Genomic DNA, 20949 nt, shown 5'->3' with positions numbered 1-20949 from the left:
GTTCTAATATGTAAGTGAATAATACTTTCTATAGTCTAGTTTATGCAAGTTATCTCAACACCAAATAAAAGGTTATGATGTTTAAATAGGAAAACAAAAAACAGCATTTTTTTTCTAATTTATCATGATTTTGAAAACCATGTTATAGGCTAAGAACTAATGACATTATTTCAAGATTGGTTTGGATATAGTGAAGTCATAACAAGACATGGTGAAAACACCTTGTAAACCTGAACTAGGAGCAGATGGCATTCATGCAGAAGAAATAGGCTCTGTTCATTTAAAATGCATTTGATTTGTATGCAAGTAACTGTGTTATAGTACTTATAGCCAAAAATAAAATAACATAGCACAAACAGCAAAGACAACTTTTTTTGTTTGTTTGTTTTGTTTTGTTTTTTTGAGACAGGGTTTCTCTGTGTAGTTTCGGTGACAGTCCTGGATCTCACTGTGTAGACCAGGCTGGCCTTGAACTCACAGAGACCTGCTTGGCTCTGCCTCCCAAGTGCTGGGATTAAAGGTGTGCGCCACCACCACCTGGCTGCAAAGATAACCTTTTAAGAGTGATTTCATCTTAGCCCTTCCCATGATGGTTTAATTGTTAATATTATTACTTGTAGGTAGTATCTCCTTCATTTGGGCACAATGATCATGAAAGGAACTGGAAGGCTGCTTAGCAAAAATATCACTGGTATTTTAGTTTAATTATAATAGTCCTCATTGGACCAAGAAATCCTTGACTCTCCTTAGCAAAAGGAGTACATCTTTAGTTAAAGATTGTAAGAGAAAAGTTACAATGAGCTGCTACGGTAACTTTGGAAGACTAATAAAACACTAGACAATAAAATCCCCTATTTCTTAGCCAACATCATTATTTTGAGAACCAGACATTAGCTTCAGGATGAGGTAAGTTATGCACAGAAGTGACATTAAGAATTAAAATAAGACAAAGAAATACAAACACTTCAAACAATAATCCTATGACGAAAACAGTGAGATAATATTGTTGAAATTTTTACATTAATGTATATATTATGTAAATGCACCCTTGTGCAATTCACTAGAGGATTTATGAAGATATACTAGACCCTGTCTTCTGAGAGTTTGTAATCTAAGAGGGTAAGTGAACTATGCACATAACTCTTGCCCAATACAAATTTCTGTTACAGAATTTATTACATTTAGTATAACTGACTATATTTTTCATTTCCTAACTAAACTGTATCCATCTATGGACAAGGAACATCTCCTGTGCTCAGCTTAGCTCTAAGCAAATGTGGAGATACAATTATTATTCATTTAACTAGCTACTTATCCTTGTTCTAAAAATTACTGTAATTCAGAAACAGTTGATTTTTTTCAGACAAGGATGTGGTGATATATTGTGTACCCTAATAAAATTTACCTGAAGATCAGAGAACAGAATAAGCCACTATATTAAACATAGAGGACAAACAGTGGTGTCACACACCTTTAATTCTAGCACTTGGGAGGCAGAGATCCAGAGTTCAAAACCACCCTGGACTACATGAGATTGACTCAGTCTAGGAGAGAAAACAGAGCCAGGTAGTGGTGGCACACACCTTTAATCCCAGCACTGGGAAGCACACATGCCTTTAATCCCAGTGCTTGGGAAGCACACAAGTACTTTAATGGCTAGGTGGAGAAAGGTATATAAGGCATGAGGAGACTGGAATTAAAGGCTTCTCATCAGAAGCGTCTCTTTCGGCTGGAGCTCTTTCAGGCTGAGGAGCTGGTGAGGTAGGAAGTGGTGGCTGGGGCTGCTCTGCTTCTTTGATCTTTCAGCTTTCACCCCAGTATCAGGCATTGGGTTTTTTATTAAAACCATTTAGAATTTGTGTTACACAAGGACAAAATTAACTGCAGAAAACTCCTGTGGTCCTGTCATTTGTAAGGTTTCTCAAGTGCATAAATATAACTAAGAAATCAAAATAAGTAAAAGGATTGTCTTATAGAAGTTATCTAAAATCCTAGTCTTGAGTATAGTTAAGTTTACCCAAGTTTATGCACACAATTTCAATTCATTAAATACTTCCATAAATTTTTCACCTGTTTTAGTTTATTTTGCTGGAATGGACTAGAAAATGAAAAAAGAATTTCCATCTGCCTATATAATTAGAGGAAATCAAAATGTGAATCTCTTTTCTCAAGCAATGGAAGACTACAATATCCTATTATTTAAGCCTGCTTACTCTATCATCAATTATTATTATGCATTTTCATAATTTCAATAATTCAAGGATTCTTCAGAGTTGACATTTTTGGATGGAGCTCATTATATGATGTTTCCTCATTGTAATACAGAAGTTTCAGAGCCATGTAATTTTCTAGTGGGAGTCATGTTTCGCATCTCAACATGCTTGAAGCTAGTTTTGCTGCATATTTTATTTAAAAATATACTCTTTTTTATTTTTATTTTTATTTTGCAATACAATTCAGTTCTACATTATCAGCCATGGATTCCCTTGTTCTCCCCCGTCCGGCCCCCCTCACCTTCCCCCCAGCACTCCCCCCATTCCCACCTCCTCCAGGGCAAAGCCTCCCCCGCAGACTGAGATCGACCTGGTAGACTCAGTCCAGGCAGGTCCAGTCCCCTCCTCCCAGGCCGAGCAAAGCAACCCTGCATAGGCCCCAGGTTAGAACCCCAAGAAAGACACGGGGATCGCCTAATGATGGAGAAATGGAAGAGATCTACATAAAACAGCCTGGACATGAGTGGGGGTAATAAAGGGCGAGGGTGGAGGGAAAGAGAGCTTGGGGGAGCGGGAGATCCCAGCTGGATCAACAACAGAGAGGGAGAACAAGGAATAGGAGACCATGGTAAATGAAGACCACATGAGAATAGGAAGAAGCAAAGTGCTAGAGAGGCCCACAGAAATCCACAAAGATACCCCCACAACAGACTGCTGGCAATGGTCAAGAGACAGCCCGAACTGACCTACTCTGGTGATGGGATGGCCAAACATCCTAATTGTCGTGCTAGAAACCCCATCCAACTACTGAGGGATCTGGATGCAGAGATCCATGGCTAGGCCCCGGGTGGATCTCTGGGAGTCCAATTAGCGAGAATGAGGAGGGTTTATATGAGTGAGAATTGTTGAGACCAAGGTTGGATAAAGCACAGAGACAAATAGCCAAACGAATAAAAATATACTCTTATGTTGACTAATTTATTTAGTTCTTAAATAAGTAATTTTTTTTTTAATTTGTAGGCAGCAGTGCATTAGGTTGTGAGAATAAAGAGTTGGAATATATTCCCTTCACTCAAGGAAGTGTTCTTTAATACAGACACCAAACAAATCAATAAAAAACTTGTTTTAGGCTTTGAAAATTACAGGGTGTGCTAGATACATTAGAAAACACAGAATACATCATGGGGAAAGGACATAGCACTGAGGTAAAGTTAGAGATGGCAGCAGAAGTTAGATCACAAAGGGCTTCATGTGTCAGCTAACTGATTCAGTTGTTATCTTCTATGTAAAAAATACTGAAGATTTGAAGTAAAACGACTATGATTAGACCATAAGTTTCTTAGATGTTACTCAGCCAAATTAACTGAAGGGGGGGGGGGGGAGTAAAGGAAGACAGAGTATCCAGGTAGGCAGTTATTGTACTTTTAAGCAGTGTTGATGAAGGTTGGAAATACTTAGTGACAATACCTTTACTACAAGAATTATTAAAGAAGCAGAATTGATAAGGATTGGTATATTGGCAACTTTTGCATAGCTGTGAAAAAAATATAGGAAACAACTTGAAGGAATTTATTTTGTTAAGTGGCTTCAGAAGGTTCAGTCCATGATTGGTTGGCTCCATGTACTTGAATAGAATCTGGCATGTAGAGGACAGATGTGTTCACATGGTGAAGAGGGAGCAACCTCCAGTGATCTCCTTCTTTCAGGTGAACTCTACCTCCTACAATATGCAGAACCTTCCCAAATAGTACTACAAAGCTCGGGTGATATTGCATATTCAAACTGTAACATTTAGTGATTAGCTGACTACCAAAGGCTAGAATAAATGGAAGAATGAGCATATTCTCAAAGTTTCTGGGTGGCAACATCATCCATTTATGGGGAAAAGGAAGACTGGAGGGAGATTACTATCTGGCTAGAATGATGATAAAATTTAGTGCTCAGTCTCTCTCTCCATCCTGATTTTAAAGTAGATAGGGGACATCCGGTGCATGGCTAAAAATCTAAGAAGAGATACCAACTAGAAATGTAGATTTGAGAAGTAACTCTGTATAGACAAAAGGCAAAAACAATTAATGGGAAATGAGGAGTGTTAAATCAAGAACACTGAAAAAACAAATTAGCCTTGAAAAGTTGAAAGAACCTTTCCCTCTGGGTGTGAACAGAAGGGAAGAAGACTGTTCACAGCCTGCACTGGCTCATTACGTGACAGAGAATAGGAGTATAGCCATTCATGCTCTGAAAAGCAAATTCTTCTTTTTCTCCCTCTGATGCCTCCTCTCCCCCCTCTTCTTCCCTTTTAGTTTAATGTTTTGTCACTTGTAAATACTACTATTTGCTTTATAGAAGCCATCTGAAAAGGGAGGCAGTATACTTTGCTTTCTAATGACACAAATATGCATCCCATTTCAGTCTGAGTTTTTAAAATGTGGAAGCACTACAATTGATTTTAAGACTGCTTAATAATACAAAACCTGCCATAACCAGATGAAAGAAAAAGTAATAAGAAGAAAGAAATCTCAGATGAGAAGAAAAGGGAAAGCCTCAAGCCTCCTAACAGGAGGAGAACACAACATTTACATGAAAGGGGAGAAAGAAAACCTGCCTTCAAATTCTCCTCAGCTCACTTCACACAGGCCTCAGCCCTTGCTCTGTGTCCGTTCTGAGGTGATGCTAAGGGCTGCTGAAGCTTGTCACCTGAAATGCTCATGACATCACCCATGAAACACTGTGATTACCACAAATGGGCACCTTACTCCTTCTTCCTCTGTCTTCATATCTCTTTCATTATAGGATCACATCGAGTTTCTAGAAGCTTCATTTCCTCGCAATATGAAGTATTTATTACTAAGTTATAGAATACATTGGGAAGTACCTAAAAATCAAATACACCTTGTATACACTCTATTGTTTGACCCTAACCTGACATTTGTAACTACAGTTCTCATTTACTGAGGACTTGATATGTGCTGTGTACTATTCTCTTAAGGACACAACATCATTAACTCACATTTAATCCTGACTGCAACCCTACGAAGTACATAATACTATCAATTTATAGATGATAAAGAGGAGGCACCCATTTACCTAGTATTAAATAGCTAGCAATTTTAATGGTGTTTCAGCTTAATCAATGTGGCTTCATAACTCTGGTTTTTAACCATTATTCCCCGTTTTGAGAAAGCAAGTATATGGTGGAAAATACGGTATTCATTATTTTAGGGTGGTTTTTTTTTTTAAAGATTTCTTTTAGATCCTGCAAATTATGCTAGAAAAATGTTTAAAATGCCTGATTCTTTCTCCACTACTCACTTATTCTACTGTTTTTGAAACAGTTTAATAATCATTTTTGCCTAATTATGTGGTATTTTCTAATCTAGATTTTGATATATTATTCAACATCTGAATTTTCGTATAAAAGATTTCTCTGAACTTCTGATTTCCCTTCCAATACTGAATTTAATCACCATGATTACCACAATGTAGTATAACCTTCCCCCAACAGCGTATTATTATTACAAAAAGTATACAACACAAATTCTCTAGGGGTTATCCTACTTTTTTGAATCTTCCATAATTAAGCAAAAAAAAATCACAATTAAGAGACCATGATCTACACCTTCAGGAGGGAAAAGATGTGCATGTTCATTTTAGGTTATAAGAAGATGCTGGGAGAGAAGCTACAGTTAAACACTCCAGGCAAAAGGAAAAAAGAAAGGAAAGACACACAGACACTCTAAGAAGGCTGTCAGAAAGCAATGAAGGTCTCAAAGCCTTCACTCTTATGGAACAGAAAGCAAGTCATCTGCTGATTCGTGATGGACCCACCAGCACAGTCAAGGACAATGCATACGCAGGGAGAGCCACCATAAACCATGCAAGCCTGGGAGCATGAGCTCCATCTGTCCTGAGAATTCAAGTAAGGTATTCCATGTAAAACTATTTAAAAGATACTCTATGAATAGGTGTGGGGATGAAATTAAGTTTTCAAGACAGTTTTAAAGCACCAATTAATAGTGTATGAATCATTTTTGATAAAAGAATCATTTTAATTTATAAGAAAATAATACACATGAATCACACATAGAGGCATCATTTTAAAATGTTTGTATTTTTCTCCTTTTTGTTAGGAATACTGTAATAACTCTAAGACTGATGATGTAAGTCATGAACAGCAATGGTGTTGAATTACAAGAATCTGGATTTGATCCTCATTGCTATAAAAAGAAGAAAAAAACAGAAAGAGAAGAAGAGAAAGATGGAAGAAAAGACAGACTATATCTCCTATACTGAATATACATACATACACACACATATAAGATGCGTAATAAAATTAGTCATAAAGTAAGCGAATACTTAGAACAAAGTCCTTTAAGAATAGTTTATTCAGCTATAATATGAAAGTCTATATGCTTCTGGTAACAGGAAGTGACATCAGAACAGTATGGACTGAATTGTTTCTCATCTGATTTTTCTCCTAGGCCAAGTGAGCAGAATAGCAAGAGTACAGTTATAAGATTAAACAGACAAGAAAAAAAAAAAGCTTTCAACTTAGCTGCGGCTAAGGAACCTTTCCAGTTCTATTTCAAGAAAAACGTAAGTATATGCCTGTTACCAGGGCTTGCTCTCAATGGGGTACACCTATAGCTCTTGGCTTCTAACAGATTGTACTTCCTGTTATGTCATCTAAATGGGAGGTTACCAGCTCAGAGCTCTCCTCCACCTGCCACTGTTCCATGCTTCTACACAAGCATATCCATGCTATTGCTTTCATATACTAACCACTCTTAACAATCTACAACCCACTGACCTCCCTGAGTGCTTCCCATGTACATCCCACTGTGTTGCCAATTACTGATTTTGTGAGCTAGTTTAAAAGTCCCATAGAGTTTTCCTGGTCTACCTCAAACCTATTTTTATCCTTAAGCCATGTTATTTTTAGTGCACAATTTGAGAAAAAGCAAGGTATCTCAGGAATACATGTGTATGTATAGTAACCAGAACACTTGTAGGTAATGGTTCTAAATAGAATTCAGTGGCTTACCTTTGGCAGCTTAATAGGGGGTTCTTTGGATTCTTCTTCCTCATCACTGTCTGATTCTCCACTCTGTACAGAGTTCTTAGATGCAGCTGCCAATGATGTTTCCTTTTTCTGCCATTCCAAAACGCAATGCCTTACATTACAGTAAATATTGAAGGCAGAGGGATTGCTATGAAGTTTGATATCTGGTATAATTACTGTATTCTCCAAGTTTTCAGACTGAAACATAAAAGAGAACATTTCTGTTTCACACTCTTTTCAGTTATTTCATTGTAAAAAAAAAAGTATAGACAGATTAAACTGACTTGCATATCTCACATAAGTAAAAAAACAAATTATCTTAGATAAATAAAATTGTATTTAAAGTACCAAAATACTTAGTGTGAAAATTCTTCTTCTATAAAGAATTGGGAAAGGGCAAGAGACAATATCTCTTTAAATAAGAAATATGTTAAAGTTAAATCAGCATGTAACTTGGGAACATGGTTTTCAAAATATTAAAAATAGTAAGCATAAATATATTAACAATATATTAAAAGTAATACATGACTGGTATTTAATCCAGAAACAATGTTGATACAACACCAGAAAAGCAATCAGTATAACTCCCCCAAAGAACAAATGTAATAAAGTAGTAAACGTAAGTTGCTATAAACGAAAAAGGTAAAAGCATTTGACAAAAGCCCACTACCAATATACAATTAAAAAAGAAAAAGTCACAGCAAATCAGTAACGAAAAGATATTTTCTCAACCAGACAAAGGGTAACTATGGCATATTCTTATCAGATATGGCAACAGACTGACTTGCTCCCAAGATTGTAAACAAGGCCAACACCCTCAGGCATTCAACTCAGTGTTATTAGTTTCCTAATGCAACAACCTGATAAAAATGGCTAAGAGAAAAGCATCTTCTAGCAATGTATTTATTTCCTGAGCCATGTAGACAATTTTTTAAAAATCTACTAGAAATAATACACAAGTGTAGCAAAATAACAGTACACAAAGTATAAAATAAGCATCATCCATATGTGAAGAATGAACAAAAATACTGTTTGGGGGCTGAAGAGTGCGTTGGCTCGGTGGTTAAAAGCACTTGTTACTCTTGTGGATTTGATTCCCAGCACCCACATACATACCTGCAGACAAACACTAAAATAATACTAAAATAAATAAATCTAAAAAAAAATTAACGCCACTTTAAAAAGAATAGAATTGGAAGTCTCTGACAGGGAAAAACATCTGCAAAATACGTATTCACGAAAGACTAGTAAGTATCAGAACATATACAATAGTCTCAAAACTCAACAGTAAAACAAACAAAAGAGAGTTCAATTAGTAAATAGTGAACAGAGATGAACAGATACAACACTGAAGACACAGAGAGGGTTTATAAATAAGCACAGCATCAACATCATTAGGCCTTAGACAAGATGTAAATGAAAATGAGATATAGTACATAGCTACCAGAATCTCTAAAATTATCAATAGTGACAACCCTGGAAAATGGGGAAAGATACCGGTAATTACAATGCCATTACGTAAATAATAATGATATGGCCACTCTGGGAAAAATACATTTCTTACAAAACTAAACATGTACCTACAACATAATCCAGTAATTTCATTTGTCAGCAAAACAACAAAAACCTATGCTCACACAAAAACCAGCAAGTAAATTTTCATAGACTTATTCAAAATTAGCACCAAACTAAAAATAACCCAGATATCTTTTTACTGTGTACATCGCTAAACTGTAGTACAGCCATACTGGGATATGACTAATCAGCAATAGAAAAGAAATGAACTATTAATATGTGTGACAAGTTAGATGAACTCAAAGAAATTACATCAAGTTTTTTTAAAAGCCAATCCTGTAAGTTTACATACTAGCATATTTAAGTAATATACTTGAAATAGCAAGACTTTTGTGATGAAGAACAGATCTGTAGCTATGTGAAGCCAAGATGATGAGGACATGTATGGAATAAGGGATAGTAAAAGGGACTCCTAAGATGGAACCGTTCTATATTCTATGATAACAATCACAGAAGTAACCAAATCACACAGAACTAGATGCACACTAATAAGCATATATAAATCCAGGGAGATGACTTAGTAAACAGAGCCTTACATGTCAGCATGAGAAACTCAGTTCTACCCACAGGAACCCACAAAAAAGAGCTGATGAGTATGGTGACCTTAATCACAGTCCCAGGGAGGTGGTGACGGTAGTATCACTGGAGCTTGCTGGCCAGCCAGTCTGGCTGAATCAGGAGACTTCAGGTTCAGTGAAAGATGCTTTCAAACAGAATAAGATGGAGACAACTAGCTAGAGGATGATATCTAATAGTCCTATGAACATGTACACAGACACACACACACACACACACACACACAACTGGTGACATCAGAATAAGATGGAGACAACTAGCTAGAGGATGACATCTAATAGTCCTATGAACATGTACACAGACACACACACACACACACACACACACACACACACACACACACACACTCACAACTGGTGACATCAGAATAAGATGGTAGAGTGCACTAATATGAAATTACTGTTTACAAACTAGTTATATAGAATGTTAAAAATAGGGAAAAATGAGTGAAGCGCTTAAAAGATCTCTGTGAAATAAGAAATTTAAGAAATGTTTTCACACTACAATGATCTCAACACAAATTAATTTTTAAAATCATAGCATCTAAAACAGCATCAAAAACAAAATAATTACAAATAGATGTAATAAAATGTATATGACCTTTATGTACTAAAAACCGAAAAATGTTATTGAGTGAAATTAAATAAGACTTAAAGCCAGGCAGCAGTGGTGCACACCTTTAATCCCAGCACTCAGGCTGATCTCTGAGTTCGAAGCCAGTGTGGTCCTCCGAGCAAGTTTTAGGACAGACAGGACTTCACAGAGAAATAAAACAAAACAAAAACAAAAACAAAAACCAACCAAACAAAAGATTTAAATAAATGGATCAACATTTATATCATGTTCAAGGATTGAAGAATTATACACCATTAAAATGACAAATCTCATCAAGCCAGGCTAAATGTAACATCAATAAAATGATTAAGGGTTCTAACAAAAGAATCAACAAGGATCACCATAATACTTACATGAAATATAAAGGACAGAAGACAGCTGTTTTAGCATATTTCTACCACTCTAATCAACCTAGGAATGGAAAAGGTTGACTTTGATTCGCTGTTTTGAAGTTCTGTTCATTCTATGATCATTTGCTCCCCGTGCTTTGGGGCCATTGGCAAGGCTGTGTACCATGGCAGCACATGGCAGCACATGGCAGCATCATCCATTACTGGGAAGCCAAAAAGATAATGGAGTGAGGGCCCCACAATCCACTTGAAGGGGCACATCTCTAGGGGTTTAAGGACCTCTCAATAGTATGCACTTCTCAAAAGTTCTACCACTGAAGAGTATCACCCTGGGGATCAACTCTCTAAAATGTGGATCTTTGAGGTGGGGTTATTTAATATCTGAACTACAGCAACAGCTACAGAAATTTGAGAAAAAAGACAAAATCTTAGAAAACATACTGCCTGATTCTAAGACTCAGAAAATAACGCTAGAGTATGGTATTAACAGAAAGACACACAGATCAACTAAATAAAATTATACCCAAAATAAATATAGTTAACTGGCTCTTTTATAAGATACTTCAGTGGAAAAATAAATAAGTAAAACCATTTTAACAAATGGAGACAGATCAATCAGATAATAATGAGAAAAAATTGAAGATTAACGTTTTAAAATTAACTTGAAACAATATTATTTTAAGATGTGTTACATGTGTTTATCCTATGGAACATTTGTTTAATGATGCAAAGATGTGTTGCATTCTTTTATGTTGCATTTGTTTAACTCTGTGAAGCTGTGTTACTTTGCCTGTCTAAAACACCTGGTGGTCTAATAGAGCGGAACAGCCAAAAGCTAGGCAGAACAAAGAATAAGCAGGGATGGCAGGCTGAGAGAATATACAGAAAGAGAAATCTGGGAGAAAAAAAAAAAGAAAAAGGAGCAAGAGAAGAAGGAGAGGAGGATGCTAGGGGCCAGCCACCCAGTCACACAGCCAGCCACAGAGTAAGAGTGAAAGTAAGATATAAAGAAGAAAAGGAAAAAGCTCAGAGGCAAAAGGTAGATGGGATACTTTAAAGTTAAGAAAAGCTGGCAAGAAACAAGCCAGACAATGCCAGGCATTTATAATTAAGAATAAGCCTCCATGTGTGATTAATTAGGGAGCTAGGTGGAGGGCCCCCAAAAAAACAGAGTCAAAGAGTAAAAAAAAAAATGAACACTACCACCTAAGAGTATCAGACAAAATTCTAAATCTTTGGACAAAATCTAAAAAAATATAATTTCTGCAACTTTAGTGTAGACCAACACTTCTTAGGGCACAACATATATGAATAATATAAGGAAATACTAATCAATTAGATTAATAAAACATTTGTTCTTCTAAAGCTTCATTTAAAAAAAAAAAAAAAAAGCAAGTACAGTCTCATCTTCCGCTCTGTAAGGAAACAGATAAGCAAACTGAAGACAGCACTCCCTCCTCTCCTCTAAATCCAGCCCCAGTCTTGTCCCCAGCACTACAACAGAATACAAGGTGCAGCTTTCCTTGCCCCTTGCCCACATCTCCTGGGGATCCCAGTCTATCACCCTCTAACCTCACTACCCCAACTTGGTCACTTTATCCCAGCCCCCAACTGCAGCAGGCACGGGCTGCTAACCAACAGGTCACAGCTGCCAGCAAACAAGGCTGCCAACAGACCTTCTCTTTTCTCTCTGTTCCCTCAGATCCAATACCCCAGTCTCATCACCGGCTGTACAGCAGGAAACTCATTGCTGAGATCCTTTCCTCTTTGAGTTCTTCCCCAAGGGATCCCAAAGACCTTCTCTCCCAAATCTCCCTTCCCTCAACTCATCCCAGTATCTCAGCCTTCAACACTAGCAAGCATTCCCTGTGAACACACCAGCAGAGCAGGCCAGCAACACAGTCAACACACTCTCAGAAAATCCAGAGAAGAAACTAAGGAACAAAACATACACTCAACAATGACAAACCCAGAAATCATCACCCAGACCTATAATCATCCCAAAACCAAATGCTTAGATGCCAGCATAAAACACAATAACGGACAGGGCAGTATGTCTCCATCAGAGCCCAGCTATCCCACCACAGCAGGCCCTGAATATTCCAACATAGGGCACACAAGAAAAAGACCTTCAAACCAACTATATGACGATGATAAAGGTCCTTAGACAGGAAATTAACAAATCCAGGAAAACAAAAGCAAAGATGAAATGAATAAATCCCTCAAAGAAAGCTAAGAAAATACAGTTGAAAGAGATAAATAAAACTATTCAAGACCTAAAAATGGAAATAGAAGCAATAAAGAAAACACTGAGGGAATTCTGGAAATGAAAAATTCAAGAATTCAAACAGGAACTACAAAGGCAAGCTTCACCAACAGAATACAAGAGATGGAAGACAGAATCTCAGGCACTGAAGATACAATAGAAGAAATGAATATATTGGTCAAAGAAAGTATCAAATCTAAAAAATTCCTGACAAAAGCACCCAGGAAATCTGGGACACTACGAAAAGAATAAACCTAAGAATAACAGGAATAGAGGAAGGAGAAGAATCCCGGCTCAAAGGCCAAGAAAATGTTTTCAACAATATCATAGAAGAAAAATTTCCTAACCTAAAGAAGGAGATGTCTATAAAGATATAAGAAGCTTACACAACACCAAGTAGGACCATGAAAGAAAGTCCCATTGCCACATAATAATCAAAACACTAAACATACAGAACTAATAAAGAATATTAAAAGCTGTAAGGGAAAAAGACCAACTAATATATAAAGGTAAACCTATAGAAATTATACCTGATTTATCAATGGAGACTTTAAAAGCCAGAAGGGCCTACACAGATGTGCTGCAGACTCTTAAGAGACCATAGATGCCAGCACAGACTACTATACCCAGTAAAACTTTCAGTTGCTATAGATGAAAAAAGTAAGATATTTGATGACAAAGTCAAATTTAAGTATTATCTGTCTACAAATCCAGCCCTATAAACAGTGCTAGAAAGAAAACTTCAAACTAAAGAGGCTAACTACATCCATGAAAACACACACGTGCACACGCGCGCACACACACACACACACACACACACACACACACACTCTCTCTCTCTCTCTCACACACACCTCTACCACCACTACCACCAATAACAAAATAACATGAATCAACAATCATTGGTCATTGATATCTCTCAATATCAGTGATCTCAATTCCTCAATAAAAAGACACCTAATAACAGAATGGATGGGAAAACAGGACCTATCTTTCTGATGCATACAAGAACATACCTCAACATCAAGTATAGATAGTACCTCAAGGTAAAAGGTTGGTTAAAGACATTCCAAGCAAATGGACATAAGAAGAAAGCTGGTGCAGCAATTTTAATATTTTACAAGATAGACTTCAAACCAAAACTAATCAGAAGAGATAGGGAAAGACACTACATACTCATCAACAACAACAACAAAAAACCCACCAAGACAGCATTTCAATTCTTAACATCTGCAACTCAAGCACAAGGGCATCCAAGTTTGTAAAAGAAACACTACTACAGTTTGAATCACATATTGACACTCACAAACTGATAATGGGAGACTTTAATACCTCACTCTCACCAATGGACAGGTCATCCAGGCAAAAAACTAAACAGAGAAATGCTGGAGCTAAAAGACATTACAAAAAAAAATGAACCTAACAGATGTTTCCAGAACATTTCACCCAAACACAAAAGGTTTTCTGCATCTCATGGAACTTCCTCCAAAACTGACCACATACTTGGACACAAAGCAAGTCTCATCAGATACAAGAAAATTGTAGTAACACCCTGTATCATATCAGACCACCAAAGATCAAAGTTAAATATCAACAACAGAAACAAAAGAAAGCTTACAAATTCATGGAAACTGAACAACTCTCCACTGAATGAAAAATGGGTCAAGACAGAAATAAAGTAATGAAAACCTTCCTAGAAGTCAATGAAAATGAATACGCAGCATACCCAAACTTAACGGGGAACAATGAAAGCGTTGCTAACAGGAAAGTTTATAGCAATAAGTGCCTACCTAAAAATTTGGTGAGATCCCATGCTAGCAACTTAATAGCACAGCTGAATGTTCTAGAACAAAAAAGTAGGCATACCCAAAAGGGTGGAGAGCAAGAAATAATCAAATTGAGGGCTGAAATCAATAAAATAGAAACAACAGAATACAAAGAATCAATGAAACAGAGTTGGCTCTTTCAAAAAAAAACAAGTAGGGAGACAAATGCTTATCCAAACTAAAAGAAAGAGAGTGTCCAAATTAACAAAAGCAGAAATCAAAAGGGGGACATAACAACAGACATTGAGGAAATCCACCAAATCATAATGACATACTTTAAAAACATATACTCTACTAAATTGGAAAATCTAAAAGAAATAGATAATTTTCTGAAGAGGTACCACTTACCAAAGTTAAATCAAGGCCAAAAAAACAATTTAAACAGACCTATAATCCCTAATGAAATAGAAGAAGTCATTAAAAGTCTCCCCCCACTCCCCCAAAAGCCACCCAGGGCTAGATAGTTTTAGTGAAGAATTCTACCAGACTTTCAAAGATGAGTTAATGCCAATACTCCCCCAATCATCCCACAAAATAGAAACAGAAGGAACATTGCCAACTTTATTTTATGAGGCCACAGTTACCCTGATACCCAAACCACATAAGGACCCAACAAAGAAAGAGAATTAAGGACTGATTTTTCTTTTGAACATTGACACAAAAATACTCAATAAAATACTTGCAAAACAAATCCAAGAACACATCACAAAGATCATTCACTATGATCAAGTAGGCTTTATCCCAGAGAATCAAGGATAGTTCAATATACAAAAATCAGTAAATATAATCCACCATATAAACAAGCTAAAAGAAAACAAACACATGATCATCTCATTAGACTCAGAAAAGGTCTCTGACAAAATCCAAAACCCTTTCATGATAAAGGGTCCAGAGAGATTAGGGATACAAGTGACATATTCAATATAATAAAGGCAATTTACAGCAAGCCCATAGCCAACATCAAATTAAAAAGAGAGAAACTCAAAGAAATTCCACTAAAATCAGGAACAAGGTTGTCAACTCTCTCCATATATATTCAATATAGTACTTGAAATCTTAGCTAGAGAAAAAAGACAGCTGTAGCAGATCAACATAATTGGAAAAGAAGTCAAAGCATTGCTATTTGCAAATGATATAATACATAAGTAACCCTAAAAGATTTCACCAATGAACTTCTATAGCTGATAAACACTTTCAGCAAAGTAGCTGGATACAAGATTAAAAAAAAAAATTCAGTAGCCGCCCCCTATATACAAATGATGTATGGACTGAGAAAGAAATCAGGTAAACAATACCTTTCACAATAGCCTCAAATAATATAAAATATCTTGGGGTAATTCTAACCAAGCAAGTTAAAGACTTGTATGATAAAAATCTTCAAGTCTTTGAAAAAAGAAATTAAAAAAAGATATCAGAAGACAGAAAGATCTTCCATGTTCATGTATCTGCAGGATTAACATAGTAAAAATGACCATGTATGATTCAATACAATCCCCTATCAAGATTCCAACATAATTCTTTACAGAGTTTAACATGACAATTTCTAACTTCATATGGAAAAACAAAAACCCAGGATAGTTAGAACAATCCTTAACAATAAAAGAACTACTGGAGGTATCACCATCCCTAATTTCAAGTTATACTACAGAACGATAGTAATAAAACCCATAAGGAGATTCAACAGAAGTGCGCCATAAGGATACAGCCAGAAGAACACAACTACCACTGGCTTTGATACATCCCAGAGGCCATGGGATAAGGAATGAAGCAGTCTATAGAAATTGAAAAAGATAGTCATTTTGTGCCCTTCTAGAGCCTCTAGAAGGAAGCCAGCTTCACTAACATCTTGATTTTAATCCAGTGAGATCTGTTTTGAATTACAGAACTGTAAAATAACTTGTGTGGTTTTTGTTTTGTTAATTTATGTGTATGAGTGTTTTGCTGCATGTATGTACCTATACCACGTGACTGCCTGGTGCCTGGTGAGATCAGAAGAGGGCATCAGACCTCTTGGAACTGGAGTTATGGATGGTTGTTAGCTACCACATGAGTACTGGCACCCAAACCCAGGCACTCTTATTAAAATCATAGAAATCCACCTGCCTCTGCCTCTCAAGCAAGTGGGTCCTGGGAGTAACAGACATAAAATTTTCAAAGAATAAATTCAAAATTTACTTTTAAAAAGAGGCTTAGACAAAATTACTTTAGCACATAGAACATAATTATTTGCCAATTACACTCCTATTTTGTCTTTTCATTTTTGTTCCAATTACTATGTCAACATGTTGCTAGCAACTTTACCTTGCTTCTTGTCTTTACTTTTGATTTGCTCTTCTGTTTTCGTTTCAATTTCTTCTTATTTAAAATTTTCTTATTCCTAAAAACAAAAGTGCATATATTATGAATATTTACATCAAGACATACAAAACCAGTGAAAACATGTATTTTTTAATAGATACTTGCATATTTCTTACAGCTTCTATAAAGCAATATACATACAGATAGATACTAGTATTAAAGTAGCTTTTAAGAAGACAACATTTAAAGCTGGGCAGTGGTGGTGTACTCATTTAATCCCAGTAGAGGCAGGTGGATCTCTGAGTTCGAGGCCAGCCTGATCTACAGAGCAGGAGTTCCAGAACAGCCAGGGATACACAGAGAAATCCTGCCTTGAAAAATTTGTAAAAAAAAAAGGATAGGAAATACGTATTAAATAAATAATTACAAAAAGATTGTATAAAGCCTTTTATAAAAGCAAAGCATTTGAGGCATTAAATGAAGTTTTAAAAAGAAAAACTTTTCTTCAGGGCCAACCAGATTCTCATGGTGAGTGAGCAGGGATGGCTGCCACTAAATCTGGCAACCTGAGTTCAATCCATAAAACCCACATGGTGCCAGGCTAGCTGTCTCTGAAATTCACATGTATGCTGTAGCATGCTTGCACATATATGCACACATGTATATGAATATACACAGAGTAAATATTTTAAAAGGACAAACTTATTTCACCAGTGGCTATGTTAATAAATAACAAAAAAACTTGTTCTTTATGCTAATGAAAGCTGCAATGTAGAAAGGTTCAAGTAACTTTTTATTAAATCACTATTAATATAAAGAAAATCTTGAGGGGCTGGAGAGGTGGCTTAGTGGTTAAGAGATGCTGTTCCAGAGGACTAGGGTTCAATTCCCAGCACCCATATGACAGCTCACAACCATAGGTAACTCCAGTCCCAGGGCATTGGACATCCTCACCCAATCTCTGCAGGCACTGTATATACATGGTAGACAAACATATATGTAGGGAAAACACCGAGACACATAAAATAAAAATCAAGGTTTAAAAGAAAAGAAAATCTGAGTTCATATCTTTAGTAGCTATTTCAAAGTGTCTCTGCGCCAGGCCTGACCTTTGCATTAGGTAAAGAACCTTCTGAGTAACTTAGAAAAAGATGTCCTTTCTCCCTGTCCTCGCCCAAAGCAGGAAAGCATAAAGGAGGAGGAATAAGAGGCTGGGCAAATATTTCATTTTCACACAACTCCATATTCTGAATGCTTACTATGCTGAGAAATAAATTCCTAGGTAGCAAATATAGAAGAAAAAAGACAGTTTTTGCTCTGGAGGAGAGCAGAGACTTAACTGGAAAGCACAATTTAACTATCTAGTAAGAGATTGCTACTACTCTAATAAAAACAAAAGGGGGGTCTGCATGATGGTTCTCTGCCTATAATCCCAGAATTCATAGTTCTCATAAGGATATAGCAGGAGAATCAGAAATGTGAGGACATCCTGTGCTACAGAGAGATACTGTCCCAAAACAAAACAAAAATAGAAAAGGTGAACTGGTAGGACGGCTCAGTGACCTGAGTTTCAATCCTTGGGTACCATATGATAAAGGGAGAGAACCAACTCCCACACATTGTTCTCTGACTACACAGACACAGACAGACAGACAGACAGACACACACACACACACACACACACACACACACAGACAGAGAGACACAGGGAGAGGGAGAGTATTAACAAATAGATGAATGTAATGATTTACAAATAGAAAAAGAGGAGGTACAGGAACTAAATTGGAGGAAGATAGAGGGAGCAGAAGATGAGGAGGGGATAAGACAATCACAATAATTATTATAGATGTTGAGGTCAAGCTCTTACGCTCTTATAACTACTATGATAGAAGCAGTGGCAAAGGGGAAAATAAATTCCCTCCATTCCCTGGTCCCTTTATCTACCTAACCTTTGTGGTTATTCAGATTGAAACACACACATCTAAAGCTTGAAAGATAGTATCCACATATAGGAGAAAATATGAAGTATGTGTCTTTGGGATCTGAGTTACCTCAATCAGGTTGACTGTTGCTAGCTGAATAATATTCTATTGCATAAATGTACATTTTTACTATCCATTCACCAGCTGATGAACGTTTTGTCACAAATGTCATGGGAGTAACCAACCACATTTTGGTTTTGCTTGTTTTGAGAGAGCGAACATGAAGCTGAGTGGATGAAGTTGGGTGGGGGTGGGTGGAACTTGGAGTAGTTAAAAGAGAGGATAATACAATCAAAATGTGTTATATGAAAAAATTTTAATAAACAAAAACAATAGTCAAAAGTTTCTGAGCACACAACAAACAAAACCTAATTCACAATCAAAGGTATTATGAATCCAGGTGTTCCTAGCATTGCTAGCCCATGGTGCATCACAAAACTGCACTGCAGCCTTAGTTCTGAACACACTGCACTACATAGAACAGGGTGCCACCAAACACCAATAAACACCACCTAAAATATTTCAGGTCAATGTGATACTACTGTGAGTTATGAAGTAGTATTTCTGTTATACAATCTTTTCTGCTCTTACATAAACATGATTTGGTTATGAAAACAATGAATGAATTATTTTCCTATAGTCGTTCTTCAGCAAGTATCAGATTAGTATCCCTTTAGATTGTATTGTGTTAAAGTGTTTCATTTCAAAAGTTAATTACTTGAACTTCATAAAAAAATTATTAAATCATTTTTGGCTTGGCCTGGACAATATTTCCAGTAATTTCTGAAACAGCCCTAAACTCAGTTCAGTCATATACTAAATATTTATATGAAAGAGTATTCCTAGCACTAGTGATTATAAAATATCAATAACTCTGTAATGGCTGAAGGTTCTTGTCTGAGAATATTCAGTATCCACCAAAGAGTTAATTCTTTGTGTAAAAATAAACAAACATATCCATCCATTAGTACACAAATTTGCTTTCATCCTTAGTAACAAGCTGCATGTATTCCAAAGCTTGTATTAAAATAAATTTTCTAATAATTTATTATCAACTAAATGTTTAATTTATATACCTATATTCTTAGGTCATGTAGTAATTTCAGGAAAAATGAGGAGAAAAATTAAAGACAACACTGGCCTAAGGTACATTTTATAAAATATTATTAGAATGGTTTGTATCAAATATAAAAATATGTATGTATGTAATACAGAGAAACTATTCAAAACATAACTATGCTTATAGATATAATTACTTTTAAATTATCTTCCTGTCCTATGTGTAAAGATGTGCTATTAGCTTCTATTTGCCTAACATAAGATACTATACAGGATCAAATCATTGTCTTCGTACAGAGACTAAACCATCATAAGAAAGCTCTAGAATTAGACAACCGAGGATAGAACACCTCAAGATAAACTGGGAGCACTGGTATTCTCTTTTATGCACATATGAAGCACTCAAACACAAATGAGAAGTGAGCGTCATTCAGTCAGATGAGTTCTATTAAAGCAGACAAAACACTAGCGGTTCTTTAGATGTACACATGGTCCAGAATGACACCTTTTGTTGATGATGGTGATAAGATACAGGGTCTCATTACAAAGCCCAGGCTAATCTCAGAGTCACTGTGTTCTTTAAATTGGCCTCAAACTTTCTATTCGTCTGCTTCAGCCTCCTAAGTACATAAGGTAATTCTTTCATCAAAGAAAAAGTAGAGACTAACAACAGAAAGTTGTTAGACAAGTTGCTTGAAAAATAACTTCTAATCACTAGATAAAGAAAAATGCAGTATCTAAGCATTCTTTTATCTGTAGAAAGAATGAAGTAATTGAAAACCCAATCAAAAGCTTAATACATAGAAAACAGATTCATGGCTTTGATGGTAAATGCTTCCAAAGAACCCTATGATATTTTTGAAACAGCACCAATCTTAGGCTAATTTCTGCAGAGACTATAAAAAGAAGAAATACTTTCTAACTCAGGCTAATTCTTCCATATCAATGTCTGAAAAGGGTATTTCAAAATATGAAAATTTCTATGAAATATTTTTCTATGAAAAAGAGGTATAAAATAACCATCAAATAAGAATTTATAAGTGAGTTTCTAATGTCATTGAATACCATCCACTTTTTAAAACAGTCAATGTATAAAACACCATGTACAAGCTAAAGATTGCTATAGA

At 36.1% G+C, this 20949-nt stretch overlaps 1 protein-coding gene across 13 annotated transcripts in view; it reads right to left on the bottom strand.

Moving 5' to 3' along the window:
• Mycbp2 (MYC binding protein 2) overlaps nucleotides 1-20949 on the bottom strand; it is a 251013-nt gene that overhangs the window by 205462 nt on the left and 24602 nt on the right. For all 13 annotated transcript variants that reach the window (XM_059273237.1, XM_059273240.1, XM_059273238.1 and 10 more), the window contains exons 2-3: nucleotides 16785-16860; nucleotides 7258-7473 (exon numbers count right to left, since the gene is read on the bottom strand). In XM_059273237.1, the coding sequence (XP_059129220.1) occupies nucleotides 7258-7473; nucleotides 16785-16860 (292 nt within the window). The remainder of the gene's footprint in view (nucleotides 1-7257; nucleotides 7474-16784; nucleotides 16861-20949) is intronic.

The sequence above is a fragment of the Peromyscus eremicus genome, chromosome 9, assembly GCF_949786415.1.
Source record: "Peromyscus eremicus chromosome 9, PerEre_H2_v1, whole genome shotgun sequence".
NCBI classification, from domain to species: domain Eukaryota; kingdom Metazoa; phylum Chordata; class Mammalia; order Rodentia; family Cricetidae; genus Peromyscus; species Peromyscus eremicus.
The sequence above is the reverse complement of the archived record's forward strand: the minus strand, read 5'-3'. Positions and strand labels throughout refer to the sequence as shown.